The sequence below is a fragment of the Neopelma chrysocephalum genome, unplaced genomic scaffold (genome assembly GCF_003984885.1).
Source record: "Neopelma chrysocephalum unplaced genomic scaffold, ASM398488v2 Primary Assembly neopelma1_23, whole genome shotgun sequence".
In the NCBI taxonomy this organism is placed as follows: Eukaryota; Metazoa; Chordata; class Aves; order Passeriformes; family Pipridae; genus Neopelma; species Neopelma chrysocephalum.
Genome location: NW_020897691.1, coordinates 29,503,675 through 29,524,867, shown reverse-complemented (window position 1 = coordinate 29,524,867; position 21,193 = coordinate 29,503,675). Strand labels below are relative to the sequence as shown.

Here is a 21,193-nt window from a genome sequence, read left to right as displayed (position 1 = left end):
CTTCTGGGCTGCTTAGCTGCTACAGTGCAAGTTATGTTTAAGCAGCATCTTCTGCCCTTCAGTTTTATTAGCTCATTTAATCCTCAGCTTCAGTATCTGATGCAGCTTTCATCTGCCTTCCCTCTATTGCCTGCGGGTGCTCTTGCCACATGACTGTCCTTCCCAGCCACCCCTTCTGAGAAAGGTGGGACCAGCTGCATTTTCTTCTTCACTGGGAAAAACAGACTTGCCTCGCCAATACTGGCATTCATCTTCACAACAAGTAATTTGTGGGGTCATTAATTAAAAAAAAAAAAAGGTTTTTATTAAATATGAGGAAAGGAATGCAGAGACATTGCATTTCAGAATAAACCTTGAACAGTAAATATTTTACATTACAGTTGCTTTTAAACAAGGGCTACTTTTCCCTACAGACATCAGTTCTGTATGTAATATGAAACCATCGTGAAGCTTATTGGTAAAGTCTTTTGGTATTCTAAAGATAAACAATATTAATGTCAAATTAAGGAGAGAAAAGTGGAGAAGTAGTGCCTGTGACACCGCTCAGAGGAGTGAAAAAATGGCACACGGGACTTCCAGCTGCTGCTAATAAACCCTGGAAAGCAGATCTGAACAGAATAGCATACAGAGCATTGTGACATTTGAGGGCAGCCACAGGATCCATGGCACCGCTATTGTGATCTGCTCCTAAAACTGACAGCAAGTACTCTTCCTCTAGACAAAACTACTCTGACTTCAGCAATAAACAGCAGCTTTGCTACCATAAAGCCTTGGCAGCGGAGACTCATATTTACAGTACATCTCATCACTTCCCTTAAGCTGTATTAAACGTGTACTTCATAGCATATTTCATCAGTTTTTTGTTTTGTCTTGTTTTTTATTTTAAAGCATCTTAAGTAACCGGGATCCGTCCTTCCAAGAGATGTTTGAGGTGTGGGGTGTCTTGAGCGCAGCCTTCCTTCAAGGCCGCCTCATATCAGCCGGTGCTCTGACTTGAGCCCTGCCCGCGGCCAGGCTTGGTTCCTGCGAGCTCCCCTGAAGGTCACCGCGGGCACGGCCGGCCGAGGCGACAGCAGCCTGCTCCCCGGCCCCCCTCGGGAGCCGCCGCCCGGCAGCGGGCGCGGGCCGCGGCCAGGGGCGGCTGCTGGCCCCGAGCGGGCGGGCGGGGCGCCGTGGTTTCCGGCGGCCCCGCCGAGGCCGCGAAGGGCCAGGGCTTGCACAAGCTGTCCGGGGCTCGCCCCTTTCCCAGGCAGTCACATGAGCAGAGCCGTCGGCGGGCCAGGCGCTCCCGCACGGCCGACATGGAGCTGCGGGTGGCCCTCGGGCTGGCGCTGCTCTGCGCCGCGCTGGAGGCGGCACCGGCCGGCCCGCAGCCCCGCTCCGCCGTGGGTGAGTCGGCCGGGGGCAGCGCCTGCAGAGGCCGGGGGAGGCGGACCTGGCTGGGGGTACTGCCGGCCCGGCGGCGGGGGGGCTGGGGTGCGCGCTCCCCGCTTGTGCCTCCTTTTCCCTCCCCTGGTGGCACTGCTGCCCGCGCTTAGCCCCCTGCCGCGATATTCCCTGTCCCAAGTGGCTCCAGCTGCACGTGACTGTTAGATCAGTAAACACGGCGCTTTTCAGGTACGGGGGTTAAGCGGGGTTTATATCCAAGTTATCCGGCGGGTGAGGTGAGGTGAGCGCGGCCCTGCCTGTGGCGCGGTGTCCCGAGGCATGCACTGCAAACAGCGCGTCGGGGCTCCGTGCTGTCAGCAAACACACGGCGCTCTGCCCGCCGTGGCCTCTGGTACGGCCGTGTACGCAGGTGAGTGCTCTCAAATGGTTTCCCACAGAATTTTCATTCCGTGTCGCTCATACTTGTTCCAGACCGAACACGCAACAGTATCCCGGCGTTTCTGAGAGTCCTAATCGCAGGAGTCTCAGTGTTACAGATTTTGAAGAACACTGCTGGTTTTTGCTTCCTGAAATAAAGCTCCACGGGATAGAGTCGCGTGGTGCCTGCTCGGCCACAGAGTGGGCATGTGACCTTGGGAAAAATCAATTTATAGCCGTCCTTGTTTCACAACCACTGCCCCGGACACATGCGTATCAAAGCCTTTACCGAGTGCTTTGAAACGGACAGAAAGAAATTATTCTTATTTTACATGAAACTTGAAGGCTTGTAGACTAATACAGACTTCATTCACCTTGTTCAGCATATTCCTATACTTCTCAGCTCCTTTGTCAGTGCAGTGCTGTGTAGCCGTGGCTGAGAACATGTCAGCCTGGCAAACAGTGGTAAGGCTGACACATTGCTCTATGGTGAGAAGCCCAGTCTCTGCTACTGTGGCTGCTGAGGAGAAGAGCTTTGAAATTTCTGCACACATGCTGTTTCTTGCCATTCTTTCTAGGCTCTGATCTTTTATAGTAGCTTCCAGCCAGGGAAGCTCTGGAAAAATAATTAAAATGCAACTCCCTCTCTTTTCAGGTGAAGTGGAGAAGTCCTTCTATTGCCTCCTCTACTCTGCAGTTTCCAGATTGCTATTAATGAAAAAGAGCTGATTTTTCAGTTTCTTCCAATCTCCATTTTATTTCTGGTGAATAGTGTAAACCCATGCCTCTGCCTCTGTTTTCAGTTTTTCTAAGACTACATGAAGGACTCGACTCTTGTCAGGAATGCAGAACTTGCCTACACTTATCAAAGAGGCTGATCAACAATTTGTTAAATTTATTCTCCTTTTCAAGACTTTAAAGAGGAATAGCAGTAGACAACCTGGAGCAAACTTGGCATTACCCTTGTATATCCAGTTCAGATGCAAATAATGCATTTTCTTTAATCTTTGTTTTCTGAAAACAGGGCAGTTCTGGCATGTATCCGATCTACATTTAGATCCGACTTATCACATTACCCCTGATCGCACCAAAGTTTGTTCTTCTTCCAAAGGAGCCAATGCCTCCAACCCAGGCCCATTTGGAGATTTTTTGTGTGATTCTCCTTATCAACTTATTTTGTCAGCATTTACATTCATGAAGGATTCAAAAGAGCAGGTTTCATTCATGATTTGGACAGGGTAAGTGTTCAAGTCACTGCAGTTAAAGCTGGATAGCCAGACAGTGCGTAATTCACAAGTTTATGTTTTGCACCAACAGATCTGAGTTCAGTATCTCACAAACGCTAGTTGTCCCTTTAGTTGTCCAAATGGCTACTAGGTGGAAGACTGAGAATATAAGGCCTCAGGAGCAGACTTCGATCTCTGTATTAATTGTTGGACTGTTCATTGTGGTATTTACCACATGGCTGTGTTAGTGTAAGTTAATAGAAATGGTGCAGGGAGGGTAGAAAATGGAAAAAACAAAAAGGTCAGGGCAATAACTGACTGAAATTAATTATTACGGGAGGCAGTGAATTTTGTACATCTTCAGGTCTGCATCTGAAGTGCATCCTTTCTTTGAAGATACCCTGTAACTACATGGCATTTAGTTCTTTAAGAGGTAACTAGAATCAAGCAATACTATAGCTTATGCTTTTTAAAAAAAAAAAAAAATCTATAAAGTTACCATTCTGGTTTGGTGCCTGTTTGGATTCTAGATCAGCAGCTCTCAGGGGGAGGGTAACAGTGTCATAGTTGCTGCCTCTCTCTTCAGTACTGTCAGTCATAGTTGCATGTACTTCTAAAGAAAGTGTCCCTCATTGCAGGCCTCTGTTGAGTAAAAACATTTACCTTTCCTGTTCCAATCTTCCATATTAGAAAGTGAGCATAATAATACTCTCACAGAGGTGTTACCTGTGAGGCTTTGTGTGCCTTAGCAATGAGACTGGAGAAAGAAGTGTGAGAGAGAGGCATATGAGTAGCTTGATAGTACTATGCCCTGTTACTTTCTAGGTATTCGTGAAAGATAGCATTGATGTACTCTTCTGCCATAGGGAAACTCTGAATTCTACCATCACATAGCTTTTTATGGTATAGCTCAACAGATAATTTATCACAGAGATTAATATTTGTGAGTGTTTGTGAGAACTAGTTTGTTTATGTTGTGTCAATTTTGCTGGGGAAGAGTGTTAAAAAATACTAATATATGAAGATAAGTGATGAATTTATTTCACTTACCTTATCGTACTTAATTTTCAACAGGATGTTGTTAAAAGGAAAAAAAGAAACTTGCAAAGTTGTGCAGGTGATGAAAAACATATAACCCAAACTGCACAGTAGCTCAAAATGATGACATTAAATTAATTTAATTTCTAAGAAATCTTCATTATGATATGAAACAACATTAGTCTGCTTGTTTGCACTTTTTTAAAGCCTTTGCAGTAAGCCTGTCAAGCAATTCTGTGGTTTTAATTAAAAAGTATAGTAGCCTTACATGCTAGAATGTAGATGTGTTTGCAGAATTTTTTGCCTTTCCTTGTGTTGCTAACAAACCTTTGCTAATAAAGCCCTTTTCTTTTTCAGAGATAGCCCTCCTCATGTTCCTGTAAAAGAGCTCTCCACAAAGTTGGTCATTACCATCATTGGCAATATGAGTTCTACAATTCGTAATTTCTTTCCAGATCTTCAGGTTTTCCCGGCCTTGGGCAATCATGACTACTGGCCACAGGTAAAACAAGTTAGCTATTTTTTTATATGTCATATTGAGTGTGTTCCTAATGCCTCAGAAATTATTCTGGAAGCAGAATTCTAAAATTCTTCAGTTAGCATTTAAAATTATCAGTAGTTCCACTGTAGAACAGAAACTAGATCTCTCTCTTTGTGCTCTTTCCTGAGGAAAGGTTGATGCCAGGTAAAATCTGTACGTGGCTTGAGATCATGTGAATTCACTGCTAATTGTTCCTCATGGCTTAGAACCACCATGTATCAAAATAGTTAATACATGCTTATTTTTTTATTGCTATATGAGTCATGCATGTGTATACAATAAGGTAATCTATCAGAAATTACATCCTTAATGGATCTATGAGTCTGTGATAAGTTTCAAGGTGTACCGAAAGTCCTGCTGGAAATCTGTCTGCTGGCATCACTGGATTTATTTTTTTTACCAAACTAATGGCAGAATTTTTGCAATGTTCCTGTAGTTTTGCCACTATTATTAAAAATACGTCTATTTTTTCTTTCCTTATTGGACACTTAGCCACTGAATCATCGATGTGAATATTTCTATGTGCAACTGAAGGCTTTTTCGCTTTGAGTGTACTGTGAATATTGTTCTTGGCATAGCTCAAAAGTAAACAGTTGCTTCATGTGTCCTTAAAGCGTGTTGTGGGTTGATCTGGCAGCACACAGGACTGAGAAGCAAATGCTGTCATTGGATCTGAGGGGATCAGAAGGGATGTGGAGCAGGTCAACTAAAATATTTTGTTTGAAATACCTCATGGGAATTCAGTAACACCCTTTCACACCCCAAAGGATTTATTCCAGCTTTCTGTGTTATTCATTAGGCCTGTCAGGGTATATGTTGGTGTAGTAGGTAATTATATAATTTCCTCTGTCATTGCTGGAATTGGTGGTTTCCAGACTGAAGAGTAACAGAGGTGCTGAGAGAGTGGGAAAAGGAAACATGAGAAACAAAAATAAGAGCTAGACATATATTGGAAATGTGAGCGTACAAAACAAACTGGGACTTAAGTCTCTTGTGTTCTTACTGTGGTAGTTTTGCATTGGCTTGTCAGGTGCACTGATGAGGACAGGTTGGTTCACTAGAAACCTCTGGTAAAGTATTTTGATAAATAACACCTTAACTGAGGTCTCAGTGTTTTGTTTTCATTTTGTTTTGTTTTTAAAAATGTCTAAACAGATAATAGTTGTCATTCAACAGTCTCCTTTGATATAGAAGAAAAAACTAGATACAATAACCTTGTAGACAAAGAATGTAGGGACTTTTTCAAAAAATATGAATTTTGTTTGTGAATTTAAATCTGAAAATAGAAAAAAAGATGCTCAGGAGGGGCAGATGGGCAGCAAATAGGACTTTGAAGCAGGCAGGTGATTGGAATAACTGGTGATTGTTGCAGTTTTCTCTGCACAAAGCCACACAGTTTGTGTAATACTTTGCTTTGAAATGGCATGCTTCACCAATGTGCAGAACTGGCATGCTTTTCAGTTACTGCTTGAAAAAGGCCATGGGATCAGAATATCCCCACTATGGGGTCATTTCAACTGTTTTGATTGGTTTAATGTTTGTTGTTTGCAGTTTATGACATTTCTCTTTTTCATATGGACATGCATGGCAAATGTCCTGTAGGCTGGAAGTGATGGGGAACAAGACACACACTGTGGACTGCTCCAAAGCAAGTGTGAGAGCTGCGTGCTCACCATGCACTGAAGAATTTTATTGCTCTCAGTTGTGTTCTGAACTGTCTTAACAACTGAACAGTCTTGGGTGATTTTTCTTGCAGAACATGTTATAAACACTACTTAGTATAATCAAGCTTTGGGATACCTTTCAGATTGTATATTGTGACCTAAGTCTTTCTGCATTTTCTTATTTGCTTCACACCCTTGCCCCTGCTTTAAACAAATTCCCAAACTGCTGTCTAGCAGTTCACAGAACACTGGCTTGCCTGGGTCCAAACCACCTTCAGTCCATAACATGATCTCTTATCTGAGATCAGATTTTGCTGTGTGTCTTAGTGACTGTTAGGTCTGGCTCAAAGCTGTCCTAATAACTGATGTCTGTGCACTGCAAGCAACAAATTTCTCAACAGACGTCTGATTGCACTGCTCCTAGACAGAGCCTTACTGCCTAAGCCTCTAACAACGTAGGTTTAGTTTCAAAGATCTTGGAAAGGCCAAATTTATGTTTAAGAAAACATGCACTGCAATGCTGTTCCTGTTTTTCAACCCCTGTTAGGACAGGCTGGTATCTTCCTGTCAGGGTTAGGTCAGAGCATGGCTCTTAACAGGCTGTGGCTCAGGCTGAAGAGTGCTACAGTCCTAATTAAAGCCGGTGGGAGAAAACATTGACAAAACTTTTATATTTTAAATGCTTTGTTACTAGAACTACAGGACACCACAGCAACATTTGCCAATTTCATCTGAATGTGTCTGAGGGCCGTAGTGGAGTTTTAGGCAGCTGCTATGAACCCCAAGTTCTGGAAAAAATGACCTTCTTTAAGAGAAGCTTATGTTCAAGCTTTTCATCCAAGAGACTTTACTTTTAGACTTTGACTTGTCAGTTGATATGTTTATTAATTCTGCAGAATGTGTGGTTTTCCATTCTGCTGTATTCCTAAAGTTTCACATATTTCTGGCGTTAGTTTATCAGTGCATTAATAAGGCCATGCAGTCAGTTCTGACTAAGTTTAGGCATTTGAAGCTGATCACCAATATTGGATGTTCAGAGTTCTTTTTTTCCTTTCTTAAATTCCTCCTGGTGATGACTGGATACACTTACGTGTTATGCAAGAGGCCAGGTAGGATAATTTAGTGGGGTTTTTTTGTCTGTGTGTCTGAATGCTAAGATTTAGCGAGATTCTTCTCTCTCACAGGATCAGCTTCCTGTAACTACCAGTGAAGTTTACAATGCTGTTGCTGATTTCTGGAAACCTTGGCTAAATGATGAAGCAATCAATACCTTCAGAAAAGGTAAAGTATGGCAGTAATGCATTGTGAAGCTCGGGTTTAGGAAATTAATGTTTCTATGGATTTGTCCTGTTTGTTAGCTAAGTCTCATAGGATGAATCAGAACAATGGATTATCTGTAATGTTTCTCCTGGAAGAAGTTACTTATCTTTTTCAATGGCAATGCCTATATTCAAAATACATGTATTCCTTTCTGATGCAATAATTATTGCTTCTTGTAGAGATGTACAGTATTATTGACATTGTACCAATGCATGTGAAATACCTTTCTGACTTTGATACCTCTTAATACTTTTTAGATGAAGGTGTATGGATGGACAAGAAAACTTAACTTTGGTTGTAAAAAACTGTTAAAATGTTGTTTCTGTTTTAATGCTATATGTATTTCAGAGCATATTGAATAGGTACATTTTGGTTCAGGTTATGATAGCACATAGTCATGGTGATTATACTGTTAACATTTGTGTCCAACTTACTACCTGGGAGAATATTGATATCCTAATTAGAATTGTTCTTTTTAGCAAAGGACTGAAAAGTTCAACCCAATTTCCAATCCACTCAAACATTAGGGATTTGGAAGTTTAATTTGTGGGTTTGTGTCCTGAATGAGAACAAACTCAGGATAAGAATGGAAGTGGAAACTTTAAGAAGGATAATAAAACTCAAAGGACAGACCATAAATTCATGTATATTATAATTCTGTTGCTGTAGCTCCACTGAACTATGAAGTTACACCCATTGAAGAAGCTCAGCATGCTGTGGAGAGTTTTGGGAGCTAGAATTGAAAAATGTGATCTCTACTTTTCATCACATTACCAGTCTGAAGTTAAATGACTTTCAAAGTACAAGGCTACTAAACTCAAACAGTTCTTCCTGAAGGAGCCTGTACGTTTGCAGTATTTCAAGAAATGTGGACCTTTTAACAACTATTGTATCTCAGTGTGGAAGAAACATTAGAGGGCACTTCTTGCGAGTGATAATTGCATCTGAATACTGTCAAACACAAAGACAATTACAGGCAAGAATTCATAAATAATTCAGTGTCAATTTATACTAAACTGTGGCTGAAAACGTTAAGATGTTCTGTTGCGATATGGTGATATGTGGCTTGATTAAGCATCAGAAGTCTATTAAAAAGAGTAAGGCTGGGTATTTTGTCAGTGGCATACTTTGATTGTAAAGTTGTGCCTTGAAGGCTTTCATTTTTCATAGGATATTGGTCCTGTTTTCACAGGTGGCTTCTACACACAGCTGTTTGAATCCAGTGATAGCTCTCAACCACTCAGGATAATCAGTCTGAACACAAATTTATATTACAGCCCCAACAGCCTAACTGTGAATATCACTGACCCAGCCAACCAGTTTGCCTGGCTGGAGGCAATACTTGAAACCTCTTCACAAAACAAGGAAAAGGTAGGAGCCATGAACAGAACCCATCAGAAGAAGTAGAGACAATGAAAATATAAACATGCTTCTAGAAGAATATTAATGCTGCCAAAGATACTAAAAAATTAAAATTTATTTTTTAATAATTCCTCTTTGGATAGGCACATTATACTGCAACAATTAATAAAATAGTTGAATGAAGTTTCTCAAATGAAGTTTCTCAAATTATACAGTAAAATACTTTTTCTTTCCAACTATGTAAAATACTGCAGAAGCCAGTTTCTTAGCTTTTTTACCCATAGTCTTTAATTTTAAAATCTACACTCTTGGCCTAAGACAAAAGCTAGCATGTTTGATTTACACTTTGATATAATTAAAAGTATCAAAAATAGAAATTAGAAAGGAGTTTGTCAACCACAAAACTTAGCCAAGCTGCAGCAATTGCTATGATTTGAGTGTTATAGTAAATTGTCATATATTACTCAGGTTTTGAAGTGAGGTTATAAATTGTTGGCTCCTGATAGATTGATTGATTGATTGGTGCAGGGATTGGATCATCATCTGAGCAGAAGATGTGTTTAATTTGAAACATGTTTACATTTTGCTGCGGTGTTGTAATTTAAAAAATATTATAGTCCAGTCAGGAGAAAGGAGAGATTTCCCTTCCTCATGAAACTGCAGCATATTAGCTGGTGTGTGCAGTTGGCACTAAGCCTCTGCCTCAGACAGAGGGGTTTTAACTAGTTTTTCCATGTTTCTGGTGACTCTCTGACCATGCTGGCGCAGTAATACTTGAACATAAGTTTTTCCTTCTATCTTCTTGAGATGCCAAATTACAAGTCTTGCTCTAGTAACTAATTTTTTTCATTTGAAGTAATTGATAACATTTTCCTTAGGCCTAAAATTGTGCATAGATTTATTTGAACTATTTTCCTCTAATAATATACTTAATTGATATTATGAATTTGAACATTCGTACTGTTTGTATTTTATATTAAAAAACTGTCATGATTTACATCTTTCAGAATGACATTTCTGAGACAGCATTATTATGAAACTGTGGTAACCATTATTAGGTTACAGCTAAAAGTGTAAGTTTCAAATGAAGGTGGTAATCATGCTTTCTGTATTTAATTCCTTAGGTATATATAATAGGTCATGTACCGGTAGGATACTTGCCATATGCAAGGAATACTACAGCTATAAGGGAGTATTTCAATGAGAGACTGGTAAAGATTTTTCGCAAATACAGTAGTGTTATTGCGGGCCAGTTTTTTGGACATACACATAGAGATAGTATCATGGTCCTCCTGGATGAAGAAGGTAATGATGCTTGCTGACTCCTGAATCTTTTTCTTCCTGATTAAAAGCAAATTAATACTTTCTTGCATGTTTTTCCTAGTCAGCTTCTGTTATAAATAATTAAAAAAGGAAATTGGGAAATACTGCTATATATCTGCAAGAGTTCGTCTCACACACTGCCATTCTTTTTCCAAAGAGAATCTTGCAAGGCAGACTGTCTTTTTTTATTGAAGTCAGAATAGACTCCTCTAGCTTCCTAATCTATTTTTTTTAATGAATGCTTATGCCTAGACAGGAATTTCTAGTCTTTCCTCTCCACTCTCTCAGTGACACAGGCAAATTATACTAGCCAGTTGCTATTGTGTAATGTGTCAAAGGGAATGTTCTCAGGCCAGCTAGACATGCTCTATGTTCTTGTGTTTCCTGCATCATTACTGTGCCTCTCTGCTGAGTTCCCTGCTGCTTCAAAGTTAATTAAGATAAGGGTAAGCAGGAGGCAGAGGAAAGAAAGTCTCTGCCTGTTGCATCTCTTAGATCAGCTAATTTCCCTTCAAGAAAATCACCCACATTGAAATTTTTGTTTATTGCTTTGAAATCCCTTAGTTTGAAGCATGGGCATGGCTATATGGAACACTCTAACATCTCTAACAGAAGATACCTAACAAGTTGTGTCTGTAGCACAGAACAATGAGAAGTCCGTTGCTTTGCTTTATGTAAAATACCCAAATGTTAATTGGCTCTTCATCTATGTTTTGTATAAACTTATAAAAACTATGCTCGAAATGATGACCGGGGTAACACTATTCCAAATCTTTTACCTTTTTAAATGGTGTTATCATGGAGTTAATCTCCAGTAAAAAGAATCCAGACTAATGAAAGAACTGGCTTTTTTTTAATGGTGTTTAAGGCAGTCTCATACTTACATGTTTTGTACCTTGTCCCATTTGTGCTTAAAATCATCATTTCTACTGCAAATTTCACTGGGGACAGCCTGATCTTGGTGTTTGTCATTACAGTTCACATGTGCAACTGCTTCCAAATTATTTTAGTAATTTTGCATCTTTTGACAAGATTTAAACAGTGAAGTTGCATGTAGCTACATACAGATTGTGTTTATCTGTACAGTTTTAGACTGTCTTCTATTCATGACATTTTCCTCTTGACAGAATTCCAGAGAATTCAAGATAAATGCAATATTGCAGCCAATATCAGTGTAATGAGATAGAGCTCAGTTTTGTCTTCTCCAGAAGAATCTACTGATTTGCAAGCTTTCAAAGGTTCTGCTCATATGTGGAGACTGACCTTGTGATTTCATTGCTGTGACAGTGTCAGAGAAGGGAATAGTTAGGGTTTCTTTCTTCCACAGAGAACCTCTCAATGTGCTTACCTGCATATTCTGTCTCATTTAAACCCACGTGCATCCTCACAATTCAGTTGCTGTAAAGATCAGTGTTCATATACTAGGTGCTGAGTTAGTGTAGCTGAGTGAAGTCAGGGTCAGGTGATGAGACTGGTGTTTCTAATAACATTATAAACACATAAAGTGACATGTAAAATACCATATGGAAACAGCAGCTAAAGATTTTGAATACGTCTTCAGCAGAAATATGCAAAATGCAGAGACTTCACACATAGGCAAGACACTTTGCACAGGTAGTTGAATTGGTTGGGAAGCCTCTAGTATAGACAAACTTAAGTGGTACACAGTAGAGTGAGTACTGTTGTATTTGACACAAGTTTTGGTCTATGTGTTGGAAGTATAGAAGGAGTTCACAGTGATACAGTTTATCCAGGGGGGAAAAAAACTAATATCCTTAAGCCAATCACTCTTGTCCTTGCTGTGTTGATTCTCTAAAAAAACATTTGTTTGAAAAACAAGTGATTGAAAGGAAACTGTCTCCTCACCTTCCTTTTTCCTGCAGAAAAGCCAGTCAATTCTTTGTTTGTGGCACCTGCTCTAACCCCAGTGAAGAATGTATGGCAAATGGAGTCCAATAACCCTGGTGTCAGACTGTATCAGTATGATATTCTTGATTATACTTTGCTGGTAAGTAAATATTGTAAAACATTGTTTAAGACTTTAAATATAGTGTAATTGAAAATTACAGTGAGATATCAGCCTTTGTAGTATCGTGGCTATTGGTGGAACTTTGGTACTTACTCTTAATTTTTCTTCCTGGGCAAAGGAAAGGCAATCTGTCTTTCTGTGCCTGCTGGACTACCCAATACCTTCTATTCTCAATGGAATATTCTTATGACATAGAATCAAAGACAATCAGAATTTTTCTAGGCAAAATCCTAAAACTATTTGCAGAGAGCTCTGCAACTGTGAAAGAGGTTCACCCCAAATCCTAGGCTTGTTGTTTGCTGAAGATAGCCTGAGCTTTGGGATGCAGTCCATGAAAGGCTTCTAAAGGGTGTAGAAGAGCAGAGAAAGAAAAGCACTTTTAACCCCATGATGTCTTTTGTAATCATGCATCTTCCTATATAGAGTTTATACTTTTTATGGGAAATGGTAGATAAATTTAGAAGGAAAAAAAGTAAAATACTTTTACTCTGTAGTCTCATGATTTTTGGAGATGAAGTGAATCCTGTATAATTATATTGGCTCTGAATGACTTGGACTTTCTCTCTGTAATTCAGGATAAAATCTTCACTGAGTTCAGTGACAATGCACCCTGCAGCTTGACTGGTAGTTGGGTTTCTCTCTGGAGACCTATGCTAATACAGGCTGCTCCTTTCTTGTGCAGATTTCACTACTGCATTGAGATCTCTTCCTTTCCCTTAAATTCTCTCTGGGCCATTCTTTTTCTGTCCATTCTGCCCCTCAAGGAGTGCCTGCAGAAAGGAGACTTCTGATTCTTATCCTTTTGCCCTGCTCCTAAGGCAGACATCAGCATAGAGGAGTTTGGACAGGAAAGACCTCTAACACTGGCACTGCTGCCTTTTGTGTCTCCTTTTTCTTCTCCTCCCCATCCCCCCACCATTACCGCACTGCAAGTACCAGCTTTGGGTGTAAGCCCAGCTCTTGGGGTGGGACATGACCTTCTGTTCACTTGTGAATAATGAGGAGTGGCAGCTTCCTAATCAATATATCACTCCAGAGACTTAATGAAGCAGGGAAGAAAGCAATACAGCCGTGACTATTTTTTTCTTTCTTTCTCTTTTTTTTTTTAACTGTAGGATCTTTGGCAGTTTTACTTGGACCTCAGAGATGCCAATGAGAAAAATAAATCCAACTGGAAATTAGAATACATCCTGACTAAAACTTACGGCATTGAAGACTTGAAGCCAGAAAGCCTATATGAAATGGCCAAACAGTTGTCTATGCCATACAGCACACTCTTTAAGCAGTATTACAGTAACTTCATTGTGAGTTATGACAAAACCATTGTCTGTGAAGAGGGGTGCAAGACCTGCCAAATATGTGCAATCCAATATTTAGATCACTCCTCATACACAGAGTGTATCCAGCGGGAGGCAACGTGAAGATGAAATCTCTGTGCAGTTAATGCAGATAGTGACTTTGCCTGTGATTTAAAGAACCTGCTTGTTCTTTCGCTCAAGCATTGACGTGCGAACAGGGAACCTGGGGAACTTCTCTGAATTTCAGGGGAGCAGTAAATCTCCCTAGATCTTTCTTCTTGCAAACATGTTGTCCTTTATCATCTAAATAAAAGCTTATTGACTATGTAATAGTGGCCAAGTACTTTGCTGTGTTTTCAAGTGTCCTGTACCTTGCATAACAGGCATCCCAGCATGTGGGAATAGAAGTTACTCACTTGGTTCTTTGTAAATCCAAGTCTTATTTCTCAGGGTGTGTAAACATAGGCGATACCATTTCAGGCATGGAATTTTTATGGGGGCGGGTTTCAACCATCTGCTGTCACAATTTGCAAACTGAATTCAGCAAAACCTGCATTTGCTGAGACTTGAGTGCAGTTATGTTGTTGATGCGATGCCACTATTAGGTATCTCTTTGTGCGCAGTTTTCCTTCTTAATCCCTCAAACCCACCTCTGCTTAGGGGCATTTTCTAATGATGGCATAAAAGTGACTTAATAGAACACAAACTTCCATCCTGTAAATGCTTAATCTAAATTTTTCAGAATTTGTGTGTTTGCCCAGCATGAAGTGCTTTTTTTCTCATGATAGAGCTATGTGCATCGATACTGCTATCAAGGAGTCTCCTGGTATAAGATTTTGCAGCAGACCGTAAATCAGCTTTAAATTGATCAATATCAGTAATTGGACATAGCAGATACATTCTCTGTGTGGCATAGGTCATGCACTTGTCATGGTGTTTCTTATGTTTCTTTTTTCACAGAACAGTCTAGTACTTAATATGAAGATTATCACGTATGAATTTACAATTGCAGAATTGCTTGTTCCTCTTCTTGTGGTTAAATATGTGCACAAGATGATGCTATTAAGATGGCCCTTTATCTGGTGTGTGTATAACCAAGAAGGACCTTTACCCATTTTTCTGTCACCTCAAGAGCTACACTTTTGGGAGCTTTGGTCAGTATAATGCAACACAGACCCTACTCTAGATAATATTATCCCTGAGTAACTGGAGTTGTAGAAGTGGTTATGAGACAAATCCAATTATGGGTTTTCTTAATGAGATTAAATCCTTTATTGTAGCCATTGAGGAACTTTCTGGGTTTGTTTCCACCCAAGCTTGAAGTATTTAACAGAAAATTTTCAGGTAAATTTTCTGAGTCTGTAGCATGCACAACTGTAGATGCAGACACCTCAGATTTGTCACACATTAATCATTCATAGAGGAAATCATTGGTTTGTTAAATGTGCATTCAAAAACAAATCCTCCAGTGGCACTAATGTTTAGAAATGCCATTAATAATGCACAGTAGGCTGTCCTATATTTTAAATTCAGTGCTTGGAGAAGGTATGGTGAGCATGTAAACTCTTTAGTCTGTTCTGGCTGCTCTTAAATGTATCTGTAAATGTAAATAACCTGAATTAATGCGGGTACTGTACAGATTACGACTATGAGGAAGTGCCAAAAAGTTTCAGCATTGAAAGCTGATGATTCCGTCTGTGTTGGATGTGTTCCTTGGTTGTGTTTCTCATGGGTGTGTTCATTAAAAAAACGCCTCTTACCAGTACCAGTTTTCCAAGGGCAAGGAGGCAGAGTTGTGGATGGATAGCAGAAGAGAACTTGGAGCTGATAGGATAGCTGAGCTTCCTCCAGTTTGCCAGATGGGTTTTGTTCAGTTCAGTCTTGAGCTTTGAACCGTCTCTTTTCTCTTACTGGTTGGTTTCTGTGAGTTTTATGGCTTCTGTTTAATACCTACAAGACATCCTGGAAGCACTATAAAAATTATCAAGTTGTATTTTTCCATTATGGACTTCTTTGATGCTAAACTTTAGGCAGAGCTGGACCATGTGGTGATTTAGTAGCTACAGAATTCTAGGAAGAGAGGTATGCTGCTGATGGGGTGTTGGGCATCTTGCTTACTAGATTGCCTTTTTATTTTTTTTTTGGTGTATGTGTGTCAGTAGATGTTATTCACTGAAGATGAACAAATAAATGCCTGCAAATGTCTAAACAGCAAGCTATGATCCAGGCATACTTTTTTATTAATTTGGACTTCAGTTGAAGCCAAGAGTTGGATGGCACCAGCCAAGATGTTTTTTTGTTTTAGCCAGAGGGTTATATCCACCAGGGTTACATTTAGCCAGGGTATATCCTCTGAGATACATCCGGTTATGCAGGCTAGCATTCTCTGCTTCCCCTATATGTAACTATAGCCATGCAAGTTCTAGCATAACTGGCCAAGAAAGATCCAGGAATATGTTTGACTGCATTATCTTGTAATTCGGGCATAAACCACGGAGAGAGCTTCTAGAAATGTTACACTTTAAAATGCATGAGATGGATCACATGAACAGCTTAGATACCCAGGCGTCATGCCTGAGTATAAGGGGAAATAGAGGGAGACCATGATGTTTTTGTTTTGGGTTCTTACTTTATTCCTTTGTGGATCTAGGACTGTTCTACAGAAAAGTTTTCCTGTCCTTACAGAAGCTTTTATAAGGAATCATAGAACATGGTGAAGAGGCATGACCTGATAAAGTAGCTGACTCCTGTAGACCAAATTCCCATTTCACTTTTCAGATGGTATTTTATGGTCCCATCTTGAATGAAGGTTAGGGGGAATATTTGTAAAGCCACATTTTACAGAAAGACAAATTACACCACCTAGTGGAGTAAAAAGCTTTTTATTTATCTACAGTTTAAAACTAGAGGCATATAAACAAGGAGAGTAATTTTTCAAATATTGTAGGATTTAACTTCTACCTTTTGAAGGTAAGTAGTTTTTGAAGGAAGTACTGCTACTTCTTTGTACTTCAGCAGTACTGACCTGTTGCACACTTTCTCTGAGTATTAAATGGTTGCTGGCTTCTAGAGGCCACGTCACCTGATGGATCCCAAACCCTGCGGCAGGTACAGGTCTCAGCCCAAATCCAGGGGATAACTGAATCTTATGGAAAATATCTTCTGAGTCCAGCTCAGCTAGCCAGCAGAAAAGGGGCACAACAGAAACCAAAAATACATCCCCTAGCAGGCTGATGTCTTCTTCCGATTAGTTTCTGTGCTTTAATTCTCTGCTGGAGTTAACTATCTGAGCTTTACAGGTACTGCAGCATAATAGGAGTGCCTTCTTTAACTGGAGGGTTGGTGCTGAGGAGCTGATGTCACTGCTGCACATTTCAGTAGCAGTTGAAGGACTTTAGATGTACCTTTGAAATGCAGCTGCCAACTGCAGTTACATCTGAAAGAACTCTCCAAGAGCCTCTGCAACATGAATAAAAGCACAGTGAGGATGATCAGTAAACTGTTCAGAGATGTGCTTCAGATCCAAACCGAAGTGAAGGTTCACCCAGAGGCACATGTTAATTGTTTTAGACTGGGGCACTCATTAGTGTCTGGATGTGATCTCATAATTTCTATTGTTTTTCACTTGCCAGCCTGAAGAAATTGAAATGACTGGAGGAGACTGGCAATGAGTAACATATTGTTAGTAAAATTGATGAGCTTAAGTTGTCCGAAACCAGAAAGAGGAAACTAAGTACATGTATTCTATTGTGATGAAATCGACAAATGATGAGCACATAGCATCTCCAAGGATAAATATCTAATTTAACACTGTATCTAAGTTCCTTCTATGGAAACAACAATCTCAAGGTGAGCTGTCACATCGGTCTAAGATTAAAATAAACCTTTTGGAATTCTCTCTTATGCCCAGTCAAGAGGAACTATGAAAATGTCAATGAAGAAAGTAACTGTAACTGTCTAAACAAGATTAATTGCTTTCCTTCCTTATTTTCCAAAAGCTGAAAACTAGCTTCTAGCTGCTTACCACTACAGCTTTCAACTGTCAGTCCTAGCTTTCTTGTTCTGCTGGAGGAATGTGGTTTTCTGGTCTCCTCCTGCAACTGAACCACTTTCTAAACTAAAATTTTCATTGGTACTGCTACATTTATATAAAAAAATCTGATAGTGACACGGTATTTTCCACTGAAACTGTTAAGCAATTCTCAAAACTTCTCCCGCGTGCTATAAAGTTTGACATCTTGCCTGTCTAACACAGTACATGCTGATGGATACACTGCAGCAGCTTTTTTAGTCTAAGCTTTTTGATAGTTCGTGTGGGCCAGATGATCTGCTGGTAAAAACTGACTTCAGAGCACTGAAATTAGTGAAATGATGAATTAATAAAGTAATTACGAATCCTACTTGATATTCGGGAATGAGTTTTCCAATATACCTAAAAAGCATTTCTGTGTGACATAATGCAGTCCTGCCTGGAAATGAACAAGCAGTCTCAGGTAGCAGTAGCAGAGTATCTGTATCAGTATACTGCTTTTCCTGGAATAATTGCTCCGGTAGCCCAGAATGATGTGATAACACAGCTATCCTTCTTTCCTTTCCAAGTTATCCTCAATGTTTGCCTGTGTAATGTTGATTTATGACATGTAAAGACATGCCAACAGACTTAAGCATACAAACCCATGTGAATTGTGCTCCCAGGTGTTCTGGTTTGATGTTTGTTGACTATAGATGGAAACCCCTTATACAGTGTTTCTAGGGAAGTAGGGGACTCTGCATCTTGAGGATTTTGGAGTTTACAAGACAATTTAGGCATGCCTGAGGCTGCTAAAGAATAGCAGTTTCTTTACGATCTTGTACAAGCATTGAAGCCCAAATCTCCAGTATTCAGTCTATCAGGATCTTCTTTCAAGTGGGGAGTGGTGATAAAAGCCTGTGGTTGTGTCACTCAAAATATATGCAGAAAGAATCTTTTTCCGGATGGGCAAAGTGCCTTAAAACTCTTCCATGCTGCTCTGGCCTTTTAATGTTTCATAAACTGGGAAGCATTCATTTTTAGAGACTTTGAAAAACATTTCCTGGCCAATTTTCATTCCTATTTTGTTGGATGTTTCAGGCAGAATTTGTCTGATATATTAGAACATTTTACACCTATGAAAACTGCCATCTGTCACAGAGCATTTTTTAAGCCAGTTGAAACTTGAGACTTTGGTAAAATATCATGCTAAAAGATTCTGAGGTTGTTCCAGCTGATTGCAATGAAGCATTGTTACCTAGCCTTCCTTAATTGAGTCATTGCAAACTTAGTCTCTCACAGGAGGGGATATTTGATGTTGTTTTTACATCAACCTAGCTGAAACCTTCCAGCATTTCTAACGGACCCTGTTGATAGATAAGACGACATGTTTCAAGCTGTCTGTTCTTAGCAAAGTCTCCTCATTTGTTGTGGTTTTGGTTTGTGCTTTTTTGGTTGTTGTTTTTTTGTTTTGTTTTGTTTTTGTTTTTTTTTTTTTTTTTTTTTTAAAGTCTAATTGTAAGTATTTATATAGAGCTTGAAATTCTAGACAGGCACAGGATTTTGCTCAGAATAATTGCCAGTGTACAATGGAGGACTTTTCTATAGTATTTTTCTTTATTTCTCCCCTTCTCCAATCCCCTGGCCAAAGTAAATTTCTGTTAAGCGGTGTCAAAAAACCATAGCAACTATCTTGTGACAGAGCTGAGGAGGTTTTGTTCTGCAGAGGACCCATTAATCACTTACATCACCCCCAGCCCACAGTCTCATCCAATGCGATGCTGGGAATTTTCAGCTGAAATATTTGTATGGGTGAAGCACTCCCCTCAGAGTGTGACCCACGGGGGAAGCAGAGTGTGTTACTGGTAGTGTGTGAGGCTTTAGAGATGGATGGAGGGATTCCTGTTAGCAGGAGACAGGAGTTTTCAGTCTGGTCAGGGGAAGGAGGAGCAGGGAGTTTGCCGGAGGAGTGGGTCAGAGGCAGGCCAGTGGGGCATCAGGGTAGAGCAAAAACATTCAGTGGGCTTCTCAGTTCCTATGTTCTGCAGTTCTCCATTGGGTGCAAGTGCTGGAGCTGGAGGCCTGCTGGCTGCTCAGCAGATGCCATTTGCTCATGGCAGTAACACAAGCTCCCTTCTCTCAGCAGCCAGCTGGGCAGCCACCACCCCTCTCCTCAGCCTGTCTCTCTGCTCAGGATTTTAAAGTCACCCCTCTAATGCCCCATGTTTTCCCCTGTCATGGAATCATAGAATAGTTTAGCTAGAAGGGACCTTAAAGGTCACCTATTTCCAATGCCTCTGCCATGGGCAGGGACAGCTTTCACTAGACCAGGTTGTTCAAAACCCCATCCAACCTGGCCTTGAACACTGCCAGGAATGGGGCATCCACAGCTTCTCTGGGCAATTGTCTCTGTCACCCAATCATACTTCCTCTTTTATTTAATTGCTAAATGTCAGCTATTAATTGTTAGTATTTTGCATAATACCAGTTTAAGTTTTCAGTGGAGTCCATCCTTCAGAATATGCCTGCAATTAAGGTTTGATGCATTAAAACAGTCAAAAAAATTCCCATTCACTCACTTCATTTACTTGCTTAGTTAGTCCATAAGACCTTCCAGCTGTGGCAGAAATCCATCCCACTGGAGTTTGTATTCTTGAATATATTAGCTGCATTCACACAAACAATGTCACAGTGCCTCAAATGACTTTGGGAACTTTGAATCCAGAAAATCAGCAATTGGGAAATCTGAACATGGCTCTTCCTGTATCCCAGTCATCAGTATTTACCCCACATACACAAACAATACATTCCTTACAACCTTATTCATATTTGCTACTTTCATACAATTATACAGAAATGCAATTGTTGTGTGAGCAAAAGAGCTGTGTGGATAGAGGCAAAAGTGGTTTGTACATGGAAGAGGAGTAGCCCTCAGCTCCCCACATCTTCTGGAGTGATTTTGGATGGAAAATAGGATCCTGTCTTGCCTAATGATTTATGTGAAAACATGTCAGTGCTTCTCAATGCCTCCGAGGGGATGTTTTCCCACAGAAATTTGCATATCTGCCTTAGTGCTCTCTTCACATCTTTTCACCAGGCCATGTTTTGCCACCACTTCTCTTCATTGAACAAAGATAGTATTAATAGTTGGGGCCTCATGGTGTGCCATTTCCTTGCAGATATGTTGATTCCCTTTTGAGGCCCCTAGCTGCATTCAGAGTCTCTTTGCTTTCCTTTTCCTCCTGAAGGAGAGCTAAGGCCATTTGAGAGAGACCTGCCCCTTTGCCTCTGAGTCAGGGTAAGTCATATCATGACCAGGGGAGGTGAAAATCTCTTACTTAGGCTGCAGTTGAACAACTGTTATTATATTTCTGTTAAACGAAACCTCACAGTTGGGTTTTTTTGGCTCTGTCTCTGAAACCCCTTTTCTTAGGTTTGTTTTCAGGTGATAAATATTTCTCAACACTTTGTGTGTAGGTGGGATAACAGACCAGTGTCCTATGCTTAAATTGCAGAGGGTTTAGTTCTGTATACTGCATTGCATGTTCAGCTTGAAGAATAATCTCCACACATTTCC

General features: G+C 40.2%; 1 protein-coding gene across 3 annotated transcripts; it reads left to right on the top strand.

Annotated features, from left to right (window-relative positions):
- The first annotated feature begins 1,168 nt into the window (after positions 1 to 1,168).
- On the top strand, positions 1,169 to 13,947 carry SMPDL3A (sphingomyelin phosphodiesterase acid like 3A). 3 transcript variants are annotated; one of them, XM_027692087.1, is made up of 8 exons: positions 1,169 to 1,389; positions 2,831 to 3,044; positions 4,428 to 4,572; positions 7,460 to 7,556; positions 8,788 to 8,966; positions 10,082 to 10,262; positions 12,164 to 12,288; positions 13,425 to 13,947. In XM_027692087.1, exons 1-8 carry the CDS (start codon positions 1,302 to 1,304, stop codon positions 13,728 to 13,730), a joined length of 1,335 nt encoding a protein of 444 aa, XP_027547888.1. In that variant the 5' UTR covers positions 1,169 to 1,301; the 3' UTR covers positions 13,731 to 13,947. The 3 variants fall into 3 exon arrangements, with proteins under 3 accessions (XP_027547888.1, XP_027547877.1, XP_027547866.1); XM_027692076.1 differs by lacking the exon at positions 1,169 to 1,389 and adding an exon at positions 1,512 to 1,617; XM_027692065.1 differs by lacking the exon at positions 1,169 to 1,389 and adding an exon at positions 1,725 to 2,570.
- Positions 13,948 to 21,193: the final 7,246 nt, after the last annotated feature.